Source organism: Neodiprion lecontei, chromosome 1 (assembly GCF_021901455.1).
Source record: "Neodiprion lecontei isolate iyNeoLeco1 chromosome 1, iyNeoLeco1.1, whole genome shotgun sequence".
Lineage (NCBI taxonomy): Eukaryota > Metazoa > Arthropoda > Insecta > Hymenoptera > Diprionidae > Neodiprion > Neodiprion lecontei.
The window spans coordinates 23,033,356-23,054,022 of record NC_060260.1 but is presented as its reverse complement, the minus strand read 5'-3'; the positions used below and the strand labels follow the sequence as shown (position 1 = coordinate 23,054,022).

Here is a 20,667-nt window from a genome sequence, read left to right as displayed (position 1 = left end):
GCAATTCGTTTGAGAATCGTTTGAGAGGGTTTGAGAGTAAAGAAAAATCGTTTGAGAGTTAATAGTTTTTTCGGAAACCTGATCCTAATTTTGGGTGTGAAGTTGGCCCCCATATTTTCTATCTCCTCAAAAAATAGACTTAGACGTTTAATTTTTTTTTTAATCGTTTGAGAATCGTTTGAGAGGATTTGAGAGTAGAAAAAAACTGTTAGATAGTTAATATTTTAATTGATATACCTCCGTGAAGTTGGCCCCCCGGAGTTATTATCTTTAAATCTAATTAATGCACCAACTTCACACCCAAAATTAAAATCAATTTTCCGGAAAAACTATTAACTCTCAAACGATTTTTCTATACTCTCAAACCCTCTCAAACGATTCTCAAACGAATTGCATTAATTAGATTTAAAAATAACAACTTCGGGGGGCCAACTTCACGGAGGTCGGAATACACCCTCAGACAGCCCCCTGACACATGCTGCTAAAAGTGGTTCGCCAAATGTCCCTCGATTCTGCCGCCAAGTTCCACCACTAGTGGCGCCAGTAGTTACCTGACGAGCTTGCGCGCGGTCAGCGAGGGCAGCAAGCGTGTCGGAAGTCTACCTGGAGTCTACTAGCGCCACGTAGAGGAATTAAAAAACGGGGACAAGACGCGTACAATTTTTTAGTATACGAGCAGTGGTGAGTGTCAGGGGGCTGCCCTCATACATCTCGCATACGATATCTAGGGTCTTTAACTCGAGAATAGAGCCCCTATACGATAGTTTCTAGTGTATAGCATTCAAGAAATTTCGTGGAGTGTTGTTCAACGTCACAGCAGCCACCAGAAAACACTATGAAATTTGTCGTTTTATCTAACACTCTAGAGGTGCTTCTAATTTATAGTGAGTACATCATCTATGTCCTCAACGATGTATGGCTGAGGCCTTTGACGGTTCCCGGTTTCGGAGCATTCGCGTCTTTTTGGCGGGCGCAGTGTTTGGAGGTAGCCTAAAACTAGCTGGTTGTACAGAATATCTATTTCAAACCAAACACAAATGGGAGACAAAGACGGAGGTGAGCGTGCTGAGCGATACTTTAAGCCATAATCAAACATTATTTCTTCTATCTCTACGCACTTAAGCAATTTAAAGTTGTTATTGATACATCCCAAATCCCTTGTGAAAGACTTGTATTTTTACTAGCTTACGCGCTTCACATTCCGAATCGCATTCACAGCTCGCGTAATAAATTTATTCCTGTATTACATACACCGCGGATTTGCAAGATTATAATTTCGCAGCTCCTAGGCAATCGCGATTCTACGCATCTCTCAAATATTTCAGAACATACACAGCATCTACTTTTGCACAAAGTCGAGCGCAACGTTCGAGTCCCTCTTCGACTAGTTATTTGTAGAGGCCGGTAATTTTTTACTGCAATATAACAGTATAAGATAATATTTTTGAGCATACGTACATTTTTATGCCAACTTTGAGCGATTTGATAATAGCACTGAGTTCGAGCCATTATGAATTCTATTTGCTCATTTTTCATTGTTCGCATCTTCTGTTTGAATGGATGAGGTTATCAGCTGATTTGAAACATGAAGTAAACTACTGAATTATTTTAATGTAACCCAATGCCACAAGTACCCTATAGAAATTCATACATTACATCCACTTTAGACAAAGCAATTGCTTCATGTTTATAGATACTGAACAATCTTTAATCGAGTTTCCGAAGATGCAGCCTCACCCAACGAAACATGATCATAGTCATATGGTCTGGGAATGTTGTAATAGTGAGGAAACCTTTAAAAATTTCAAAGTCATTATATCGAAATGAAATTACACGTTTAAAACCCTTTGCTCGCTAACTGTGATAAATATACTCGTTACTAGTCCTTGGCGTCTAGTTGCTAGAGAGAACTGAGCATTAGAACCCCATAGAATTCTATTTGCCACATGAAAAGTTAGGAAAAGCTGGAAATATATATATTTTTTCGAATTGAGAGAATTACAAATTTGCATTCAAACCTGTAGTTTGTAGTTTATTATATTAAACATTGGAAACATTGGAAATGCTCATGCGGATTTGAAAATAGAAAGTAGGGAAAGGGCTGATCCAAAAAGTCTTACATACACTCATTTAAACTAAGATGAAATGGATGTATATTTCGTTTATAATATTCTTGAGAAGATCAATTAACATGAAAAATGTTTTATAACATAGACAAAATACATGTAAAGCAATGAAAAATAATTCCTTAACGTGGGAAAACATTATTTTATATTTTGCACATGTGCATTATTTTTCATTATACTTTCAATTTTTTCTGGTCCAGTAGTTTTGCATACATACCATGCTGAAACATTTCAGTTATACATTATATCATTTTTGTATATGTCTTTTTCACTTATGTGTTATTTATTCTGGTCCCTAGCACCATTTCTCTATATCAACGACAATTACATTGAATTGACAATCACCTAGATTTTCAAATAAACATCATCAGTATAATTGTTAAAGCTTTCCGTACTATGTATGCAACCAATTTGCAATGAATAATTACTGCATAAAGTTTATTACTTATCTCGCATCCTATATTTATTCAATGGTATTGGTTCAGTTTACTGTAAATAATATGATAAAACGCCAACTCCGAAGCCATTTAAAATCATAAATTCAAGTAAAACGCATTAAATAAGAAATCATGGATTTTCGTTTTAACATTATTCTCACTTATAGATCATAATTTTCATACTGTTTAAAAAACGTCTAAATAAAGTTTTATTGTGTTTATTCTCTTACTCAACATTATAATGTGATTTACAATAATGTCACTATGAGGCTAAAGAATTAGTTGGAAGAATTGTTCATAATATTTGATCAGGTTTGATTTATTGAAACCTGTTGATTTGATGTCGAAACTTGAAAAATTCAGATAAAGCATAGGAAATCTAGCAGTATTTTTTGATACAAGAATGTAAAGGTAGCAATACCGCACAGCGAGTGCAAAGGCATAGCACGAGCTCAACATCGCCACCTTTTGATCGTGTATCCCATGCTACTTTTTTATTACATCTGCAACGAAAATTCTGGTTTTATTTTTTTATGCACCGTCCACCCGCATTGAAGAAGTCTTTTAAACCTGGGCACGAGACAATTTTTTTTTTAATCTGCTAGCGGTACAAGAACACTTGCCTGCAACTCTATTGGCCGCTAGCGGTTTGAGAAAGTTTTCTGGCACTGGTGCCTAAAAGACTCCTTCAAGTACCTGTGGATGGTGCATAGAAGAGCGCTTTTGGTACAGGTATTACAAAAAAGAATTTTAAATGTTGCATTTACTAAGACTTTGTACAGTTGTCCAACACCGGACGCTACCCATGGTATGATGTGTAGTTATATTTATATCTTGCCAAAAAATATCAGAGTATTCTATTTCGTTATTTTGTAATCATTGCAAACAAGTTTTTCTATCCATGTTTAGTGATTATTAAAAGGTGTTAAATTCATACAGAATAGAAGTTTTTTTGGGTAGTTATTTGTTTTTGCAAATTTTCAGCAGTCATGTTCCGACAATGTTTAAAAAATGTAAATATTGCATAGATTAAACTAGAAAACTTACTTTCACGCACTTCAAATACAAACTGCAGTCAATGAGCAAGAAATCTACCTGTTGTTACACAATCATGCCTGATGCTTATTTCGCCAAATAAACGTTATCGGTGACATGTAGGATGTAGAGTAATGGTCACAAGTTACAAAATAAGGATTCCGCGACGGCAATCGGCATTGAGTTTCGAATAGGAATTAATTTTATTTGGTTGCTGGACAACTTGGTTGTGAACAGTGACATGTTTACACCATCTGTAGTGCTAAATTTACTCCAGAGAAAATATTTGCTCAAAACTTGTATCATCAATGGAAAAATTGCATTATATGAACGCGTAGTCTTCTTGCGAGTCATTCGTGTTGACAATAAAAAATTAATTTCCTCATATTGGTTATGCGATCATTTGACGAATGAAGGAATATTTTTCAGAAACATTTGACGATGCGGTTGAGGAACGTGTCATCAATGAAGAGTACAAAATATGGAAGAAAAATACTCCCTTTCTGTACGATCTTGTAATGACTCATGCCCTGGAGTGGCCCTCCCTTACAGCTCAATGGTTGCCTGATGTTACAAGACCAGAAGGGAAAGATTATTCTGTGCACCGTCTTATTTTGGGTACTCATACTTCCGATGAACAAAACCACTTGCTAATTGCCAGCGTACAGTTACCCAATGAGGATGCACAGTTCGATGCTTCTCATTACGACAATGAGAAAGGAGAGTTTGGAGGATTTGGATCTGTCAGTGGAAAAATTGAAATCGAGATAAAAATCAATCACGAAGGTGAAGTCAACAGGGCACGTTACATGCCGCAAAATCCATGCGTCATTGCTACAAAAACTCCCTCCAGTGACGTACTAGTATTTGACTATACCAAGCATCCCAGCAAACCCGATCCAAACGGTGAATGCCATCCAGATCTCAGGTAAAAAATATGAATAATTATTACGTTCATTGTCAAATTCCTTGCATAACAATATTATATGCATCACACTTTCGTAGGTTGCGTGGACATCAAAAAGAAGGATACGGCTTGTCGTGGAATCCAAACCTGAACGGCTACTTGTTGAGCGCATCTGACGATCACACTATATGCTTGTGGGACATCAATGCAACACCTAAAGAGCATAGAGTAATCGATGCCAAGACTATATTTACTGGTCACACAGCTGTGGTGGAAGATGTCGCTTGGCATTTGCTCCACGAGTCCTTGTTTGGATCAGTAGCTGATGACCAAAAACTTATGATTTGGGATACAAGGTATAATGCTGTGTTACGAATCCAACTTTTTTCATGCTTTAATTCATTTCTCATACTAAAGGCTTTAGGCCATTTGAATATGTAAGCAAATTATCTTTCATTTTACTAGCATGGTAATTCGAGTATATACCGGCGTTCTATAAAGTTACCCACCGACCATAGTAGCTCAGGTGCTAGCACTCATGGCTGAGGAGCAGGAGGACTCTGGTTCAAATACCTGGCTTGTCAATTTGGTCCTGAACGGCAATTTGCAAAAATGGAAGATGCTCACGCCGTTCAGGTGCCGGATTACTGGTCGATGGTTTGGACTTGGGTCCAGCTACACCTGAACAAGCTTTTCGGCAGTTTCCCTTGTCCCTTGTGCAAATGCGGGTGTTTCTACTACAACTGCCACAAATCCCTGCTATACTCCTTACTTCCTCCCATCGATTGCAAATATAATTGTGATTAAAAAATAATAATTATTATTATTGTTAAAGCTATTTGGACCACTGATTTTTTTAAAATAGTTACTGAGACAATTTTCAATTACAAATATTACTAATTACCACTTATTTCTTTCTGATTATTAGCTATTACAAACATTTCACTAACACTGAACTAGTTCAAATAATATATTGAATAACCGGAGTTTTTCTAATGTGTTTTTATGCTTGCGGACAGATGTAATAACACAAGTAAGCCGAGCCATACTGTGGATGCTCATACAGCAGAAGTAAACTGTCTGAGTTTCAACCCTTACTCGGAATTTATATTAGCCACAGGCAGTGCTGACAAGACGGTAGCTCTGTGGGATCTGAGAAATTTGAAGTTGAAGCTTCACTCATTCGAGTCCCATAAAGACGAAATTTTCCAAGTACAATGGTCACCGCACAATGAGACAATTTTGGCTAGCAGCGGAACCGACAGACGCTTACATGTTTGGGATCTGAGTAAGATCGGAGAAGAACAGTCCACTGAAGATGCTGAAGATGGACCACCCGAATTACTGGTAATATTCACTGAATTCTACAGTTTGCAGCCAATTTTGACTCGTTTCGTTGTTGTTCTGTATGTTAGGTACTATTATAACACTGGTAAAAGAAGAATCACTTTTATTGTTTTTATTTCCTTATTGTATTTTGTGGTTAGAGAGAGTGAACAACAGATGTAGAAACTTGGGTTTGTAAAAAGTAATTTTTTTTATTACCATTGGAAAATCACGTAATATTTTTGTTTTAGTTCATTCATGGTGGACATACAGCCAAAATAAGTGACTTCTCTTGGAACCCCAATGAGCCATGGGTTATTTGTTCTGTGTCAGAAGACAACATAATGCAAGTTTGGCAAATGGCTGAGAACATTTACAATGACGAAGAACCAGATACGCCTGCAAGTGAGCTTGAGGGTGGAGCGTCATAATTTGTTGCAAGTAATTTATTACTAATGGTTTATACCTAATCTTCTTGTACCAAATAATAATGGTTCATCGTCATATTTCACAAGTTTTATTGCATAAGGTGTTTATCATTTGGTTGAACGTTACTTACGAGATTTCGGAAAAATCACTTTGAGCTGAACAAGCAGGGTATTTGTAGATATCCTTGTTAAAGTCAGGTTATTCCACGTTTATCTTTACTTTTGTACAGCGTTCTGTTGATCACGCGAGTTGATCCCTTGGACACATGAGGCTGACTGCAGTTAACAATCATTTTATTTCGGGCACATACAGAGAATTTATTAGTATGTCATTAGTAAGATGAAAATGTCTCTTGTTCAAGTTCATTTATGTTGATCGTTAAATTGTCTTCATATACCTAAAAATCTCTTTGTAATATTGTAATACATATACCCAAATTTCTCACGTTTTTTTTTTTTCGACATAGAGCAGAGAGTTTTAGGAGCATACTAAAATGTAATTTTCAACAGTTATGGAATAACAAGAATTTCTATGTGTGCCCACAACATATGTAAGTCAAAAAATTGAAATTGTTGGTTATCGACAAATCCGGATGGATACAAAGATAGTAAGAATAATCACTTCATGCAAATTATGTGTTCAATGGGTCATCTCTTACTTAATTATAAATATTATCACTGAGCGAATTGACATTATTACTTTTTCTACGAGTGAAAATATTCTTCTAAGACATTAATTAATGAATAAACATAAATAATTTCACAAAACTCACAATCTATTATATGTACCAGTGTCATGTCATCTGGATCAGAATCTGAATTGAACTGTTTTTTATATCAGATCTACTGTTTGTCTGTTGTCAAAGTTTTACAAGGTATCCTGGCAACAAAAAATGTGTAATGAGTTATGTTATTGTGTTGATTAAAAACTTTGATTACATGATTTATGATTGTTGGTAATTCATCATAATGTACGTAACCGTTGGCGGGAAGTTTAAATTTTTCATCTAGAAAATTTAAAATGAAATAATAACGTAATCATTTTGTGTTTCATTATCTATTCTAATACCGCGATTATATTATATTTGTATTAGGTGTTTGATTTATTCTCATCATAGTCTTTAGTATCTCAGGAATATCATTAGTTCAAAGTTCGTTTGCATGAGCATACTCGTACGAGTAGTTTCTCAGCGTTAATTATTGTTTTTGATAGTAAAACAGTGAAAAGTTGATTGGAGTGTTGATTCATTTTCTGTTTATATTTACGAGGTATACGTGGGTATACAGTATCGTATAAGTGACTAACAAAAATCTACAATGGTTGTTTTTTCAAACGCAATAAAGAAACATTGTTTAACGCGATAAAATTAAAATAAACCCTGATAAATACAAAAAAAAAAAAAAATTACTCAATTAAATCGCTCCTAGTCTGGATTTTAAATAGTTGTAGTCGAAAGCTCGTCGTATATCTCAGCAAGAAGTGAAGACTCCTCAATTTCTTCTCTATGTTCTGGTGCAGGATTGTCAAGCGATACAACGTCCTCACTATCAATACTCTCCAGTCTGTAGGGCAAATCAAATTGTACTGATAGCATTTGAGATTAGCATGTGAATATTCACACATTACCAGTAGATTCTTCTCGCGGCTGGCACATCGCCTGCGGAATGAGATCTGTGTCTGCTAGCATGCAAATGGAATTAAAATAATTCAAAAATCAATACTCAGCATTCCAAAATTGACTACAATTAAAAATAAATTCGCATTTATTCACACCACAATTAGTTTCTTCTATTTTTCAATCTAAATATTCATTCACTTGAATTGAAGTGTTTAGCTACAAAACTTGTATTTCTGCTCATCGTGGTCTGAATAAGCAAAACTTAGGCAGGAAGTAACTACTAACTGTAAATCGCGATAAAAATTAGTACAACGGTTACATTTTGAAAATAGCCAGGTTACCTCTTGTTGATATGTTTTCGTTTAATTCCATCTAGTAAGTTAACCACGGGAGGTGATAAAGTTGGACGGAACATCTGTAACAAGTATAGGTTGAGACTGTATTCCGCTAGGTATATTCTAAATAATTTTGCAAGTCTTTTTTACACTTCTAATTAGATTTTTTATAATCTGAATCTCCAGAAATTTTTTAAGATCATAGGCTGAAAAATTTACCGAATTGTGGCCCCACATCCATGTTACAGTTATAGATATCTCTTTGTTTATAAATTATTTTACAGAAAATTTTTACCGTTACCGGCGCACTTCGCATTTCGCGAAGATCAATATTGCGGAATAAATCATGTAACAGCAGCTCCTCCACGCTGGGATAGCGAGCATCTGGCTGTTCAAATATAAGCTCCAAAATTTCAAGAATCTAGATGAATGAGAAATTGAGATTATTCAAATGTCACTATAAATAACTAACATGAATGATGAATCGATTTATATTTTATCGAAGGAAATCGTCGCGAAAACTTTTACCGCAATATAGTCAATAATTTAAAGAACAATTAATATCGAGTAATCAACAAACCTGAGGGTACTTGTTGATATCGGACAGTTGCGTTTCTGTTGGTTTAAATGAACACAATTCATACCCTGCGCACATCTCGAATAACACATGGCCTGGAAATAAAAGATGAGAATTTTATTCAGATACTGTAAATTTTAAATTCATGTCATTTGGGATGGATGAGTTCTGGTAGAGCAGAAAGATTCGATAAAATTAGCAGACTCCTTACCGAAACATATCGTGTCGATAAAGTTTAAATGCGACGATCGGGAAGTGACAACGGGATAGATACGGCTTGTGAAACCGAGCAGAGTATTTTCTAAACCTGCTAAACGAGCGACTCCGTTTTGAACAATCACATTGCCAGAATGTAAGTGTGTCACTGTTGGGAAGCCACGCTCTTTCAGAAATAACAATGCTTCTAAAATTTGACGACCTAATCGCTGCACCTGTGGTAGCGGTAGACCCTTGCCACGAGTCACGTATTTTTGACTCCAATCTTCATTCCAACAATTCCTTTCGATCTGAAGAAGAGTTTTTTTTGCTTCATATTCGTACAATCTTTCAAAATGCTTATCAAAGTGTTTAGAAAATCTGTATTATTTGCCCGACCTTTGTAATGTGTATCGTGTGTTTTGTTTAGTCCAGTATTAAGTTTTGGGAAGTTATGTTTCCGGTTAATTAAACTTCAAGATGAATGACTAACAATAAGAAGGTCAAATTGTTTATTTAGAGCGTTCCTAATAAAATGTCACTTCGAGGTTTCTTGGTAAACGCTTTTAAAATAAAATGAAGAATTGTATGAAACAAGTTTTATAAACGGGATATTTTCACCCATCGGGCTGTTACTTTTAAATGTGTACGAGGTTTTTGTGGTAAAATTAGTGTCAGGTTGTCAGCAGAAATTGAAACGTTACAATAATTCAGAGGTCCAAACTTTTCCAGTAAAAAACAGTACCGCTTTTTTTAAGCACGTGTAAATCTACCGTTCGTAAATTGAATATTCTACCGTCACTGTGGACACAATATATTGTAGATTTTGGTAACTTCGTACGGTAACCCAAATTATGGTCAATTTATTCTTAGTAAATATAAGATAAATATATAAGATAAATAAGTAAATATATAATAAGAGCCGTACCCCATATATGAGGTCCTTCAAACTTCCTTGATTGATGGGTTGCACAAGAATCACATAATTCTGCCCTTTGAATTCCTTGAAGTCGAGATCAAGCACAGGGCAAATATATGGGTGTTGCAACGCAAGAAATAAATGATTCAGCGTCTCTCGTATGGACGAACAGATGTTTATTGGGCAGTTTCTGCTCAACGGTGCAAGCGTTAAGAGCCTGTCGGCTTTCAGCGTTGTATCTCTCACCGCAAACCAATGTTTGTCGACGCGAGATCCTGTCGTTGAATTTGAAAATAGTACGCATTGCTTGTAACATCGGGTATAATTAGTGACGACTCTCGGAACTCTTTGCAACTTACCAACGTTGTTTAGTTGTTTTGTCAGACTGTACCGTGTTGATCCTTTAAGATGAGATTGGCAAATCGTTAGTGCTTGAATCCTAGATCTTTTCTCCATCTCCATACATTCGCCGACATCCTCACAAGCGGATGGTCCGTAGCAATCCAGAGCAGTGTACTGATGCCGTCCGTTTCTATGACACGTGAATGGGATACGTTATAAAAAAAAAATAAAAAATTTCAAACACAGACATTCCAACTATGTACCTGCCGAAATTGAAAAGTCTTGTCGCTGCAGAATCGTACTTCTTTGGAAAAGAAATGAATTTGAGAACATGCCGGTATCAGAAGATAATTAAGTGTCAATCATTTCAGACAAGATTTCGTAATTTCAACGTTCAAAATACCTGAAATTTGGTACTTTCGATCCGATGCTAACGTTTTTGTGTTCATTTTGCTTGCTGATCAGATACGCGAAAAAGGGCTCAACAGCCCCATTCTAAACGCAATTTTGAACAAAAACACTCCAATGCATTTTCATTTGACGCATAAATAAATGGATTTTAATATGGATTTTACGAAATCGCAATAGTAAATAATCAATTGATATTCCCACAATTGAATTTGGAAACTTCACTGAAATTTTTCGATAAAAAATTATTGTAACTAATGAAAAAAAAAAAAACGAATAAAAGTATTTTTGTATAAAAAAACTCTTGTAATTTTACCTTTTACGTGTAAGTGTAATCATTTTATTGGTCTGAAAACTAGAATATTATTGAAAGTTCACAATACTAATAATAGTGCTATTTTTTCCCCGTAGATGAGGGAAAAGGTACGTGAGAGAACTTTATGCTACTTTTCTCCCATTTGTCAGGTCAAAAAAGTAAACATTATCGTTGACTCGAGAATAAAAACTTTTTTCAAATCGTTGATATCTTGTATTAGCTTGTGTTATTCGAATTTCCTCAGATTTATTTCGATAATAGGAAGAATGTTCGATATCATTATTGCAAATAATATTACTGGAGACTTCTTAAATGGAATTCATGACTCTCTTCCCAAATTTTTATCCAGGTGGTCCCATTTATCCTCAACTATAAAGGGACCGTTTTTAACATAGGTACCTGACTTTAGCAGCTACAACGAAGGATCTTGAATTTGAAGGTTTTGTTTCGAGTCTTGATTGTATTTTTTAATTGAACGATAGATGCATGAAGGCATAAAATATGTTGTACCTATGTATATACATTTCGCGATAACATTTATAGGTATAACACGTTAAAATCAATAACAAAAATGTTTACTCTTATTTTCATACATCATTTCTTTTGGATGGTAATGGAAAATTCGGAGTGTCAACATCTCCTTTGTCCGACCACAGAGCGTCGTCGTGATTATCAAACAGAGTCTCGTATAATTTATTTATTTTTAATGACAAATAAATAACAGAACTAAAAAACAAAACGAGTGTCAAGGAGTGAAAGAACTTAATTTCTGTATTTAGAAATTTAGACTAATTTTATGACCTTGCATGGCGATAATAGCAGGACGAAAAGTTTTCGGGTACGTATGAAAAGAAAAATTTTTAAGTTGAGCAGATTTTTGCGTTATAATCCACATTAGAATTTATCCAATTAAATACATATACAGGAGTTCCAATCTGTAACCATTTACTCGTCTGCTTGTTACACGGAATATTAATGTATGCAAATATAGACCAAAGAAATATACCATCATACTTAGACGCGAGATTCGTAATTATAAAGATTTATCTTATTGTTAGTCGATTACACAACTATGCAGCAAATTTTTTTCCCTTTGTCATGAAATTTAATTCATGATTTTTCTATTCATTATGCTCCAAAATGAAGGAAAAGTACCCATATTCCATATAAAGTTTGCCTTTGTAACAGTTTTGATAATAATAAATTTTTTCGAGTTATCGTAGAAATATTAAATATTTCTGGTATAATTAAAAATACCGCGAAAAAACAAGTTTGAATAGTTTTAAAGCGGTCGTCCCTGGATTGTTAGGGAACAACAAAGTTAAAAATTACCAACAGCTAGTTGAAAACATGTTAAAATACTTTAAAACCATGGGTTGCAGAGTGTCTCTAAGAGTACATATGCCGCATGCTCATTTAGATAAATTTGAAAACAACATGGGGGCGTACTCAGAAAAACAAGGAGAACGTTTTCATCAACATATAATGAACTTCGAACAACGTTATCAGGGCCAATACAACGAAAATATGATAGGGGACTACATTTGGGATTTAGTGAGAGAAAGTACTTATGAACATGAAAGAAAAAGTGGTAGGGTTCACTTTTAAACTTTTTTCCACTATTTTGTAATTTGATATGATAGTAAAAGTTGAAAAAAATTACATATAAATATATTTGTTTTGAGTTATCAATAAATAAAAAGTTTTAACTATGGATTTTCTAAAACACTGTTCAACCATTCTCCTGAATACAAACGCAAACGTATTCAGGGCATATATATTTTTTTCGTCTAACTGTCGATAAATCTATCGAAATTTCATGCCTTCTTATCAAAGTTAAAATTCGTGTCGACCTGTGTTATTGATTGCGGGTCGAATTGTAGTGTATTGCACTTGAGGTGTATGTGGAACGTGTATATGCGTTGCGTAATTCGTACCTGATTTGACCTAAATAATTCGTACGCATGTGTAAACCGCATACATTTCGCCTAATTAAATGATGATCAGGAGATGTGGAACGCGGAGACCAACACCGGACCAACCGCGAGAAGCAAGGATTACATTTCGTTGCCCGAAGATTATCGTCATTATCATTGTTATTATGCCACAATTCCGAACGACTGCAAAGGTTTCATCCAATAAAAACAAACAACAGTCATAATAATATTATTGCAATCTGGTTAACCACCTTATTCTTAGCAGGAATAACGACATTCGAAGGTAAATATTACACAAGTTTCTCTGCATGTACGTATTTTTACCAAACTGAAGAGACATATTCAAAGGCATGCCAGAAAATCATACCGAAATACGTAATTTTATTCTTATTCCTAAGAGTCGGAACATTGAATTCACTTCAGGAAACGTATTCTCAAAGCCAAGTAAAAATAATTACGCAAATTTGCTCTTTGAAATTATTGTCTCGAGCACCGTGGCGATGAAACGTGACGTCGTTAGAATACAAATTATTTCAAAGGCTTTTAAAAGGGTACTCAAATGCTTGCAAATAACATCAGATTTAGCAATTAAATGTGAATTGTAAACTCGGATTTATTGTACCTTTGCGGTCGTCTGGTTCTGGGCCTAATTGCATTCATGTAAAAAAAAAAAAAGAAAATGTATACTCGCTTTGTTCTCGAGTAAATTTACGGCGTGAATTTGTATCACGAATCCCTTGAGTTTAAATAACTACTCCGAACTCTTATAACTGCGATAGATCAATACACGATTAAAAAATGATCGATGCGTAAATTCGTCTTTTCGTACATAATACGTCTGGTTTTCACGTTCACTTCACCCGCACTGTGATACGATATACATGTACAGTTTGTTTGTCGTTCAGTTTAGGTTCTTGCGGTTACAGTTGGCGATACTCAAGCTGTAATTCGACGGATGTCAGCAATTACGATTAACCATAACTCACAAATTAGGACATATTGTACAGTGCTCGTGAACTTTGCTCATTTCACCTTCCAGCACCAATTTTGGTGACCGGTACACATGGATTGGATACAGCGTTTTCATTGGTAGTATAATTGGAAGATTTCCTGTTTAGGGAAGACCTAAATTTTTTTTCATTATCATTTTGCCATGATTAAAAAAAAAAAATAATAATAATTTCTAGGGCACGACGGAGCCTCGCCAAAAATTTGACAATCATTTCTTCATCTTAAATAACTCCGCATCCTTTAACTCTACCTGTACTAAAAAAATCATTGATTAATTATCTACCAATATGTATGACAAGAAAAATGTATATTTCGGAGCAAAAGGCCTTTATTTAAAATATTATTCTTAAAAAATATTTAAAACAATTTCTTTTATCTCAAAAGAATGTTGCATACTCTAACTCAATACATATTAAACAAACGTCTAATAATATCTCGATATTAAAAAAAAAATTTGTCAAAATTTCTTGCGAAGTCCGTCGTGCCTCGTTTCCTTAAATTATATTTGTAATTCGACGAAATGAATTATTTTACATGTTCATACGTGACATCGTTATAGGCTTATCTCATTTATATGTATAGGTATTAGCGTAAAATCAAACTAACATAATTATTCAATTGTTTTAAGCTCTTCAGCACGTATTAAACTGATAAAAATTAGAATTATATGTTTGCAATGAATCTTATTGTAAATTAGGTATATTCTTCAGACTGCAACAAGCACTATATTTGCTATTTGCAATCTGTTGTCAATGATCATTGCTTATCGCAGAGTAGATATTTTCAACACACTTTTTCCCTACTACTGTATTTTTTGTGAAAATTGTTTTTTTGATTTTTTTATATCTCTAGTTCATTTCAATCCAAATTTGAACTTTTTTGAATTCTCACTTGAGCAATACTTTCCTTATAAATTTTAGTGCCATCGAGTGGTCCCATCGATTTTTGATTTAACACGATAAAGGGCGAGCTTCTCGCGTCTTTTAAATATTTAGGTACTGCAATGAAAATTCGTGAATATGTTCGATAAATCAAGACAAAATTTATAGCATAAAATTTCTCTATCGCATATTACAATGCTCGATTTTTCTAGCTCTCTTTCGTTTCTCTCAAGCTTATGAAATACTTGAAACGGTGTAAAGAAACAATTCGAACAACAACAAGTGCGAATGAATAAATAATAAAAAATGACTTACCTAATGTCATTCTGTTCTCTGTTACGCGCTGCTGTAACTCGGTTGAATAAAATCTTGGCAAGACTATCAATTTTGTTAGTCAGCTGGTAGCCTTTTTCTTCTTCACTTTCGTCGTCCTCGATGCTTGCGCTTCGTCCACGCCGATCAAGAACTCCTCTGGCAGAGAGCATAGCCTCAGTGTCCAATTCGATTGCACTTTGGGCCCGTCGAGTTACTTGCCGTCGTTTACGCCGTGACTTTGGCCGTACTTGACAGAAACGATCGTGTCCGGTCATATCCGGTTCACGACGATTTTCACCCTCTTCTCGCCGGTTCATATTTTGATATAAGTTGAACATTTTCACCCGGCGAATTTGGTCCCAAGTCTGTGACATCGGAAAAATATATCTTTGGCGAAGCGTAGTATTAAGTAAAGAATATTGTGTTGCACTCGACAAAAGAACGATACTTGAGTAGCACTTAGCACTTAGCACTTAGCTCTTTTTGCTCAGAAGCAATTATAATCAATAGTATTATATCGTTAAGCCTAAACCGAATCTCAGGCAACAATTAATCGTAAACCAAAAATCGTATAAAGAAAGACCAATGTCTCAAAATTATTACAAGTTATAGAGCAATAGAAATCTTTGAGCTTATGTAATCTGTAATTTACTTCGAATGACTAGACTTTCAGTTTAAAAAGTCATTTACAAAAACATAAATTTTTCGATGTCCCTGATATATTTTTTGCCCTAATTGTTATCTGGGATACCACCTAGGCTGGACCATAAAAATATCCGCAATAACAGAACAACATGCACCGACATGTAATTTCCTCATAAAGATGATAATTAAAAACCGTACCAGGATATGTAAATTGTGACTATGAAGATTTTTTCAAGCGTTGAGCGAAATATTTCGCTGCGTTGAGGTACGAACGTTAAACATACAATCATAAAAAATATGTACTTAATGACAAAATAAACGACAAATGAAGGAATAGATAATTATGTCACTAAGAGAGGTCATAATTACAATTTAAATACCGCGTTCATGCGTGTCAAATCTATTGAGAATAACAAAATCAGCTGATCATCAGCATTACTGATACTGTCCGTTTTTTTTCGCGTACGCAGTCTTGTCAAAGCTATTATTCACAGCTATGAATCTAGACCGTACAATCATGTCAATTTTGTCAAGAGATTTCCGAATGACATCTGATCATCAAAAAGCTATACGTGAAATTCCACAAAACATAATTTAACAGTTGATTTTTTCATGTTCTCCTACTGGCCAACATAAGTTGATATCATTTAACTTTAAACTTTGAAGAGCTAAATTTTTTTTTTAGTTACCCTGCACTCGGGTGATCGAATAAAATATCGAGAACTATCCAGAGAATTTTTATGGCATACCTCGAGACTTCATTTGATATTTGTATACAGTAATGATTCACATGAATATAAAGAAAGGTTACAAGTAAACGTTTTCGGTACATTTTGAGTTTCACTCAAATCGCGCACGGTGTGAAACGATTGTTCAGCTATAAATTTATAAAATTGGTGAATGGAACGCAAGATTTTCTAAACCAGTAGGAAAAGTATTGAGCACAGATGCAGATAGCAAGAATTTGACAGGTATAAAGAAGGTCGAGTTTCCCAATTTCAAATATCCGTGACTGATCTTACTTGGAAAATACCTGCTGCTGGGAAAAAAATTCCTTCACGCTTGTTCAACGTGTATTATTTACATGCAAGGGTGAGATAACATAAAAATATATTCATACGTACTCACAAGAAGAAAAAAAAAAAATTACTACAAAGTTGAAAAAATGATTCAAGCATTACGTATACTTATAATTAGTATAAAATTTGTAACAAAAGCGCACGCCAAAGGAATATTATACTTACTTGTTTACTAAAAATGGTAGAAATGATTGACGAGAGATGAAAAAAATTCTACTTTGCAAAGTAACGATTCTCGGCAAAGGTGCAGGTTCGTGATTTATCTGCACTAGCGTTAACTTTCATCGCTGACGCGACTCGGAGCCCTCGAGGACAAATCTTGGCGGGACAAGATGCTCGGAAGTAATGAGCGGAAGGCCGGGAGGGTGGCGGCGGCGGCGGCGGCGGACTGCAAAGCTTGCAGAGCCTGCAGAGCTTGCAGAGCTTGCAGAGCGAGCGCGAGGGATGCACTGACTGTGACATAGATTCACTCGGCGAGGGGCTCGCTGCCCCGGGGGCAGAGGGCAGAGCTGGGCGAGGCTGGGGGTGGAATGGGGGATGCGGGCGGCGCGTTACCAGCCGGTGGTTGCGGCCCGCAGCGCGGTATCCGGGACCAATCTGAATCAAACCGAAAGCTCAAAGCTGTCCGTTGCGGGAACAAGTAGATGGGTTACGAGTGGTGCAGCATGCAGGCTCGTTAAACGACAATTGCAAAGTGGAACAGTGAGCAGCTGGCGGCACCGGTCTAGCGGCTAGCTGTCTCCTTGTCGGGATTAAGGGACTTTCCGAAGCCGTGTTAGGTCCTTTCTGTACGATCCCGCCTGAAAGTAAGGTAACGCTGGCGGCTTAAATACGCGAGGGGCTGCAGACCTTTGACCTCACGCGGTTTAGAGACAAAGAAAATAGCTGGGTGGGGGTTAAAATATAGGTAGATCGAGAATTGGAAGGGCCGCGATAGCGAATTTTTCAAGAAGCGAAAATGTTATTCGGTGTAATTTAGAGATATGGAAACTCGTGGTATCGAATAGTGAAAAAATAGAAAGGTCAGAATAAAGAATGTTAAATGTAGAGTCGTCAGAATTCGTTTCGATAATATAGAACCGTATACAGATTTTAGATTCTGCCGTTCCACGTTTTAAACTTTCTATATTTTGTCTTTCTGTGCTTCTCGTTTCTATATTTTCAACTTTCTATACTTGAACTTTCTACATTATGATAATTCTACGAATTAGATTTTCGCGTCTTTGCAAATTCGATATTTTGGTCCGTCTGTCGATCAGCTATTCTGGTTTTTTAACTCCACCCAAATCGTTTACATGCACATATGAGTATGATCGGTGTAGAGTTGCGTGTACCGGTGTTGAAATTGTTAATTTTTTCAAGTTTCATTACGCGAATGGGTAATTATTTGGTATTCTTGAATAGGATTGTTAATAAGCTCTGGAATCCCTTTCGACAGCTTTTTCGAAAAGTTTTGCGAAGATTTTTAAACTGTACCAAACTTATTTTGAAATCTACATGAAAACCTTTGGTGAATCGTCGCAGGTGGTGATGATGATAATAGTTTTAAAGGAAATTATGCTGCCACAAGGTGCTGAGCTGAAGAAGTTTTAGCATGCCGTATGCACTGATCGACAAATTTTCCCGTATATGTTTAGGGAGGAATTGAAAAAAAAAAAAAAATTTCCTGAGGCAATTTTCCAGGTTCTACTGCAGTTCAATAGTTTGAATGTCTTGCCGCTTGATTGTCGCGAAATTATACAAGTTTGGTTCAACAGTGTTGAATATATCCTTTTGAGAAATAATTAAAAAAAAAATGCATTTACGTACTTTAAGGAGAACATGTTTTTTGTTCCAAAGCTACTTGAGAAGAAAAATACTTATAATTTCGGATCTGTTCGGAGAGACTTAATATATCAAAGTAGATCGCACAAGAACAGATTTGAAAATAACGATATATAGTTGCAAAATGCCGTCACTGGGTAATTTTTGAGTTTTCAATAGCGTGTATGTACTAACAAAATGGAATATCCGTTCAGTATACGTTCATATTTCATTTTTCGAATTTATAACACTCCTCAGGTTCTCATAGCGATTACGGCTCTACGACCGAAACAATTTTCGATTTTTTGATCACTCTGACAATAAGCGGAGAATCCTACGTAAATTTATGCCACAATTAGCTGCTACAGACTTGTGTTGTTTGAACCTGAATGACGTTCATGATACACATCTCTGGAATCGAAAATGAATTCATTATTCATCTACTTCTGACATTTTGGATTAAAAGGACAATAAGTCATCTTGAAGAAGAAACGACATATTTCAAATTAAAATGTAAGAATTTCAGATAATCGTGTCAGTTTCTTTTTAGTTCACATGAATTACGTAATAAATCCAATCCAGGTTTCAAATTTGGGTATGTAACAGTAATTTGTGCTGCAGTCAAATAATGCACAGACATTTTTTTCGTGCATCAAGCTCACCTGCGGAATTAAACCTAGAATACCTTATTTCACTCCCATTTTGTTACTGTTGCGAGCTTGCACTCCGATTCGAGTACAGAAGTACACATGTACGTCTGTCTACGACTACCGTAGACTCAATGTTATGTACCATTCACGGCATATGTATGCACAATGTACGTCGGTTGAAACGGGAGATTGGAGTCGACGCATTAATAATATAACTGGGTCATCCGCGTGGTCGTAGACTTCTCTCCTAGTCGTACCCGTTCCGTATGACCTCTGCGAGAAATTTGACCATACTTCTTCGTCCCGTAGGTAATCTCACCTGCATGCACGGATGCCTAATCCCACGGCTTCTGCGAGTCACGTTGTTTTCTTTTCGGAGATACGAAAAAGCACAAAGGATTTTGCCAAAAAAGAAACATCAATTGGGGTGACGAGTATTTTTCGGATCTCTAACGGCTGTTAATTTCTTGCGTTTTTCGATCATTTTCTTAGCACCGTGTTTATCGGACTTCAAATGTAATTATTTCTGTGGTGATTAATGAAACGAACAATTGCATGCACTAACATTTCAATATATATCAAGTATTTTTTCATATAATGTACCTATATGCTGTTTGAAATTAAATTAGTACAGTTTTGTCATAAATATACATGAAAATTTCGAAATACGTACCATAAGAGTCTCCTTCTGAATTCTCAGATTCATTTAATTCCTGTAACTATCCAACGGAAATTGGAATTTGCGATGATATTTGATTTGATATTGACTTCTAGCGAGGTAGCTGGGAATTTTTAATAATATCCTCATCGGTATCAAAGTATTACGAAAGAGCAGCATGTTACATATTCAAGAACTTTGGATGCGATAAAATGTGGTAGGCTTTTTTGTTTGTTACTTCAGTAACACAGGTCTGCAACGAAATCCTCCTTTAAAAAAATATGCCGATTATATATCTGCTTTCTATATTTTGCTGTCACGTATATATTTCATATTTTTTTTTTTTAAATTCAGAATTTGTGTTTTGTTTTTGCAATTACACTACTTTAATCTATTTAAATAGTATCTGTACGTACAAAACCAGTTCGAACTGATAGAAAGTGAATTAAAAGAAGTTAGAAAAGAGAAATTAAGAGAAGACGTTCGCTGTGAAACTCCAATCTATGATATAAAAAGAAAGAATACTAAAAAATAACGAGAATTATACTAGAAGATAGATTCTTTGACGATTTTAATGTTTAAACTTTTAAAATCTATAACTTTTGTAAATATTGTTGCTATCATTAGTGTTTGATTATAACGAGTAAGCAAAAATAGCGTTTTACTAAAAAAAAACATTATATGAAAAGTATACGTGGTACATACTTTTTATTACTAT

General features: G+C 35.4%; 2 protein-coding genes across 14 annotated transcripts; one reads left to right on the top strand and one right to left on the bottom strand.

The window, feature by feature from the left end:
* Positions 1-917: 917 nt before the first annotated feature.
* On the top strand, positions 918-6,807 carry LOC107222693 (chromatin assembly factor 1 p55 subunit). Its single transcript, XM_015662164.2, has 5 exons — positions 918-1,056; positions 4,028-4,526; positions 4,604-4,861; positions 5,525-5,852; positions 6,083-6,807. Exons 1-5 carry the CDS (start codon positions 1,038-1,040, stop codon positions 6,260-6,262), a joined length of 1,284 nt encoding a protein of 427 aa, XP_015517650.1. The 5' UTR covers positions 918-1,037; the 3' UTR covers positions 6,263-6,807.
* Positions 6,652-20,219, bottom strand: LOC107222692 (slowpoke-binding protein). Of its 13 annotated transcripts, none has more exons than XM_046746329.1 (10): positions 19,965-20,216; positions 19,434-19,660; positions 15,115-15,479; positions 10,264-10,436; positions 9,914-10,179; positions 9,002-9,296; positions 8,794-8,885; positions 8,509-8,634; positions 8,220-8,293; positions 6,652-7,822 (listed from the first exon to the last, which is right to left on the bottom strand). In XM_046746329.1, the coding sequence occupies exons 2-10, from the start codon at positions 19,434-19,436 to the stop codon at positions 7,696-7,698; spliced, it is 1,521 nt and encodes a 506-aa protein (XP_046602285.1). In that variant the 5' UTR covers positions 19,437-19,660; positions 19,965-20,216; the 3' UTR covers positions 6,652-7,695. The 13 variants fall into 13 exon arrangements, with proteins under 13 accessions (XP_046602285.1, XP_046602270.1, XP_046602279.1 ...); XM_046746371.1 differs by lacking the exon at positions 19,434-19,660 and adding an exon at positions 7,887-7,940 and having other exon boundaries at positions 7,686-7,822; positions 19,965-20,219; XM_046746386.1 differs by lacking the exon at positions 19,434-19,660 and adding an exon at positions 7,887-7,937 and having other exon boundaries at positions 7,686-7,822; positions 19,965-20,219.
* Between the last annotated feature and the right edge of the window lie 448 nt (positions 20,220-20,667).

Coding starts and splice junctions, on each gene's coding strand:
- LOC107222692 (XM_046746314.1), bottom strand. CDS start 19,997: ATGAATCTGAGAATTCAGAAGGAGACTCTTATG. Junction 8,635..8,793: donor ATATCAACAAGTACCCTCAG/GTTTGTTGATTA, acceptor TCATTCATCTAG/ATTCTTGAAATTTTGGAGCT. Junction 7,823..8,219: donor CGAAAACATATCAACAAGAG/GTAACCTGGCTA, acceptor TTTGCCCTACAG/ACTGGAGAGTATTGATAGTG.
- LOC107222693 (XM_015662164.2), top strand. Junction 4,527..4,603: donor GAATGCCATCCAGATCTCAG/GTAAAAAATATG, acceptor ACACTTTCGTAG/GTTGCGTGGACATCAAAAAG. Junction 4,862..5,524: donor CTTATGATTTGGGATACAAG/GTATAATGCTGT, acceptor GCTTGCGGACAG/ATGTAATAACACAAGTAAGC.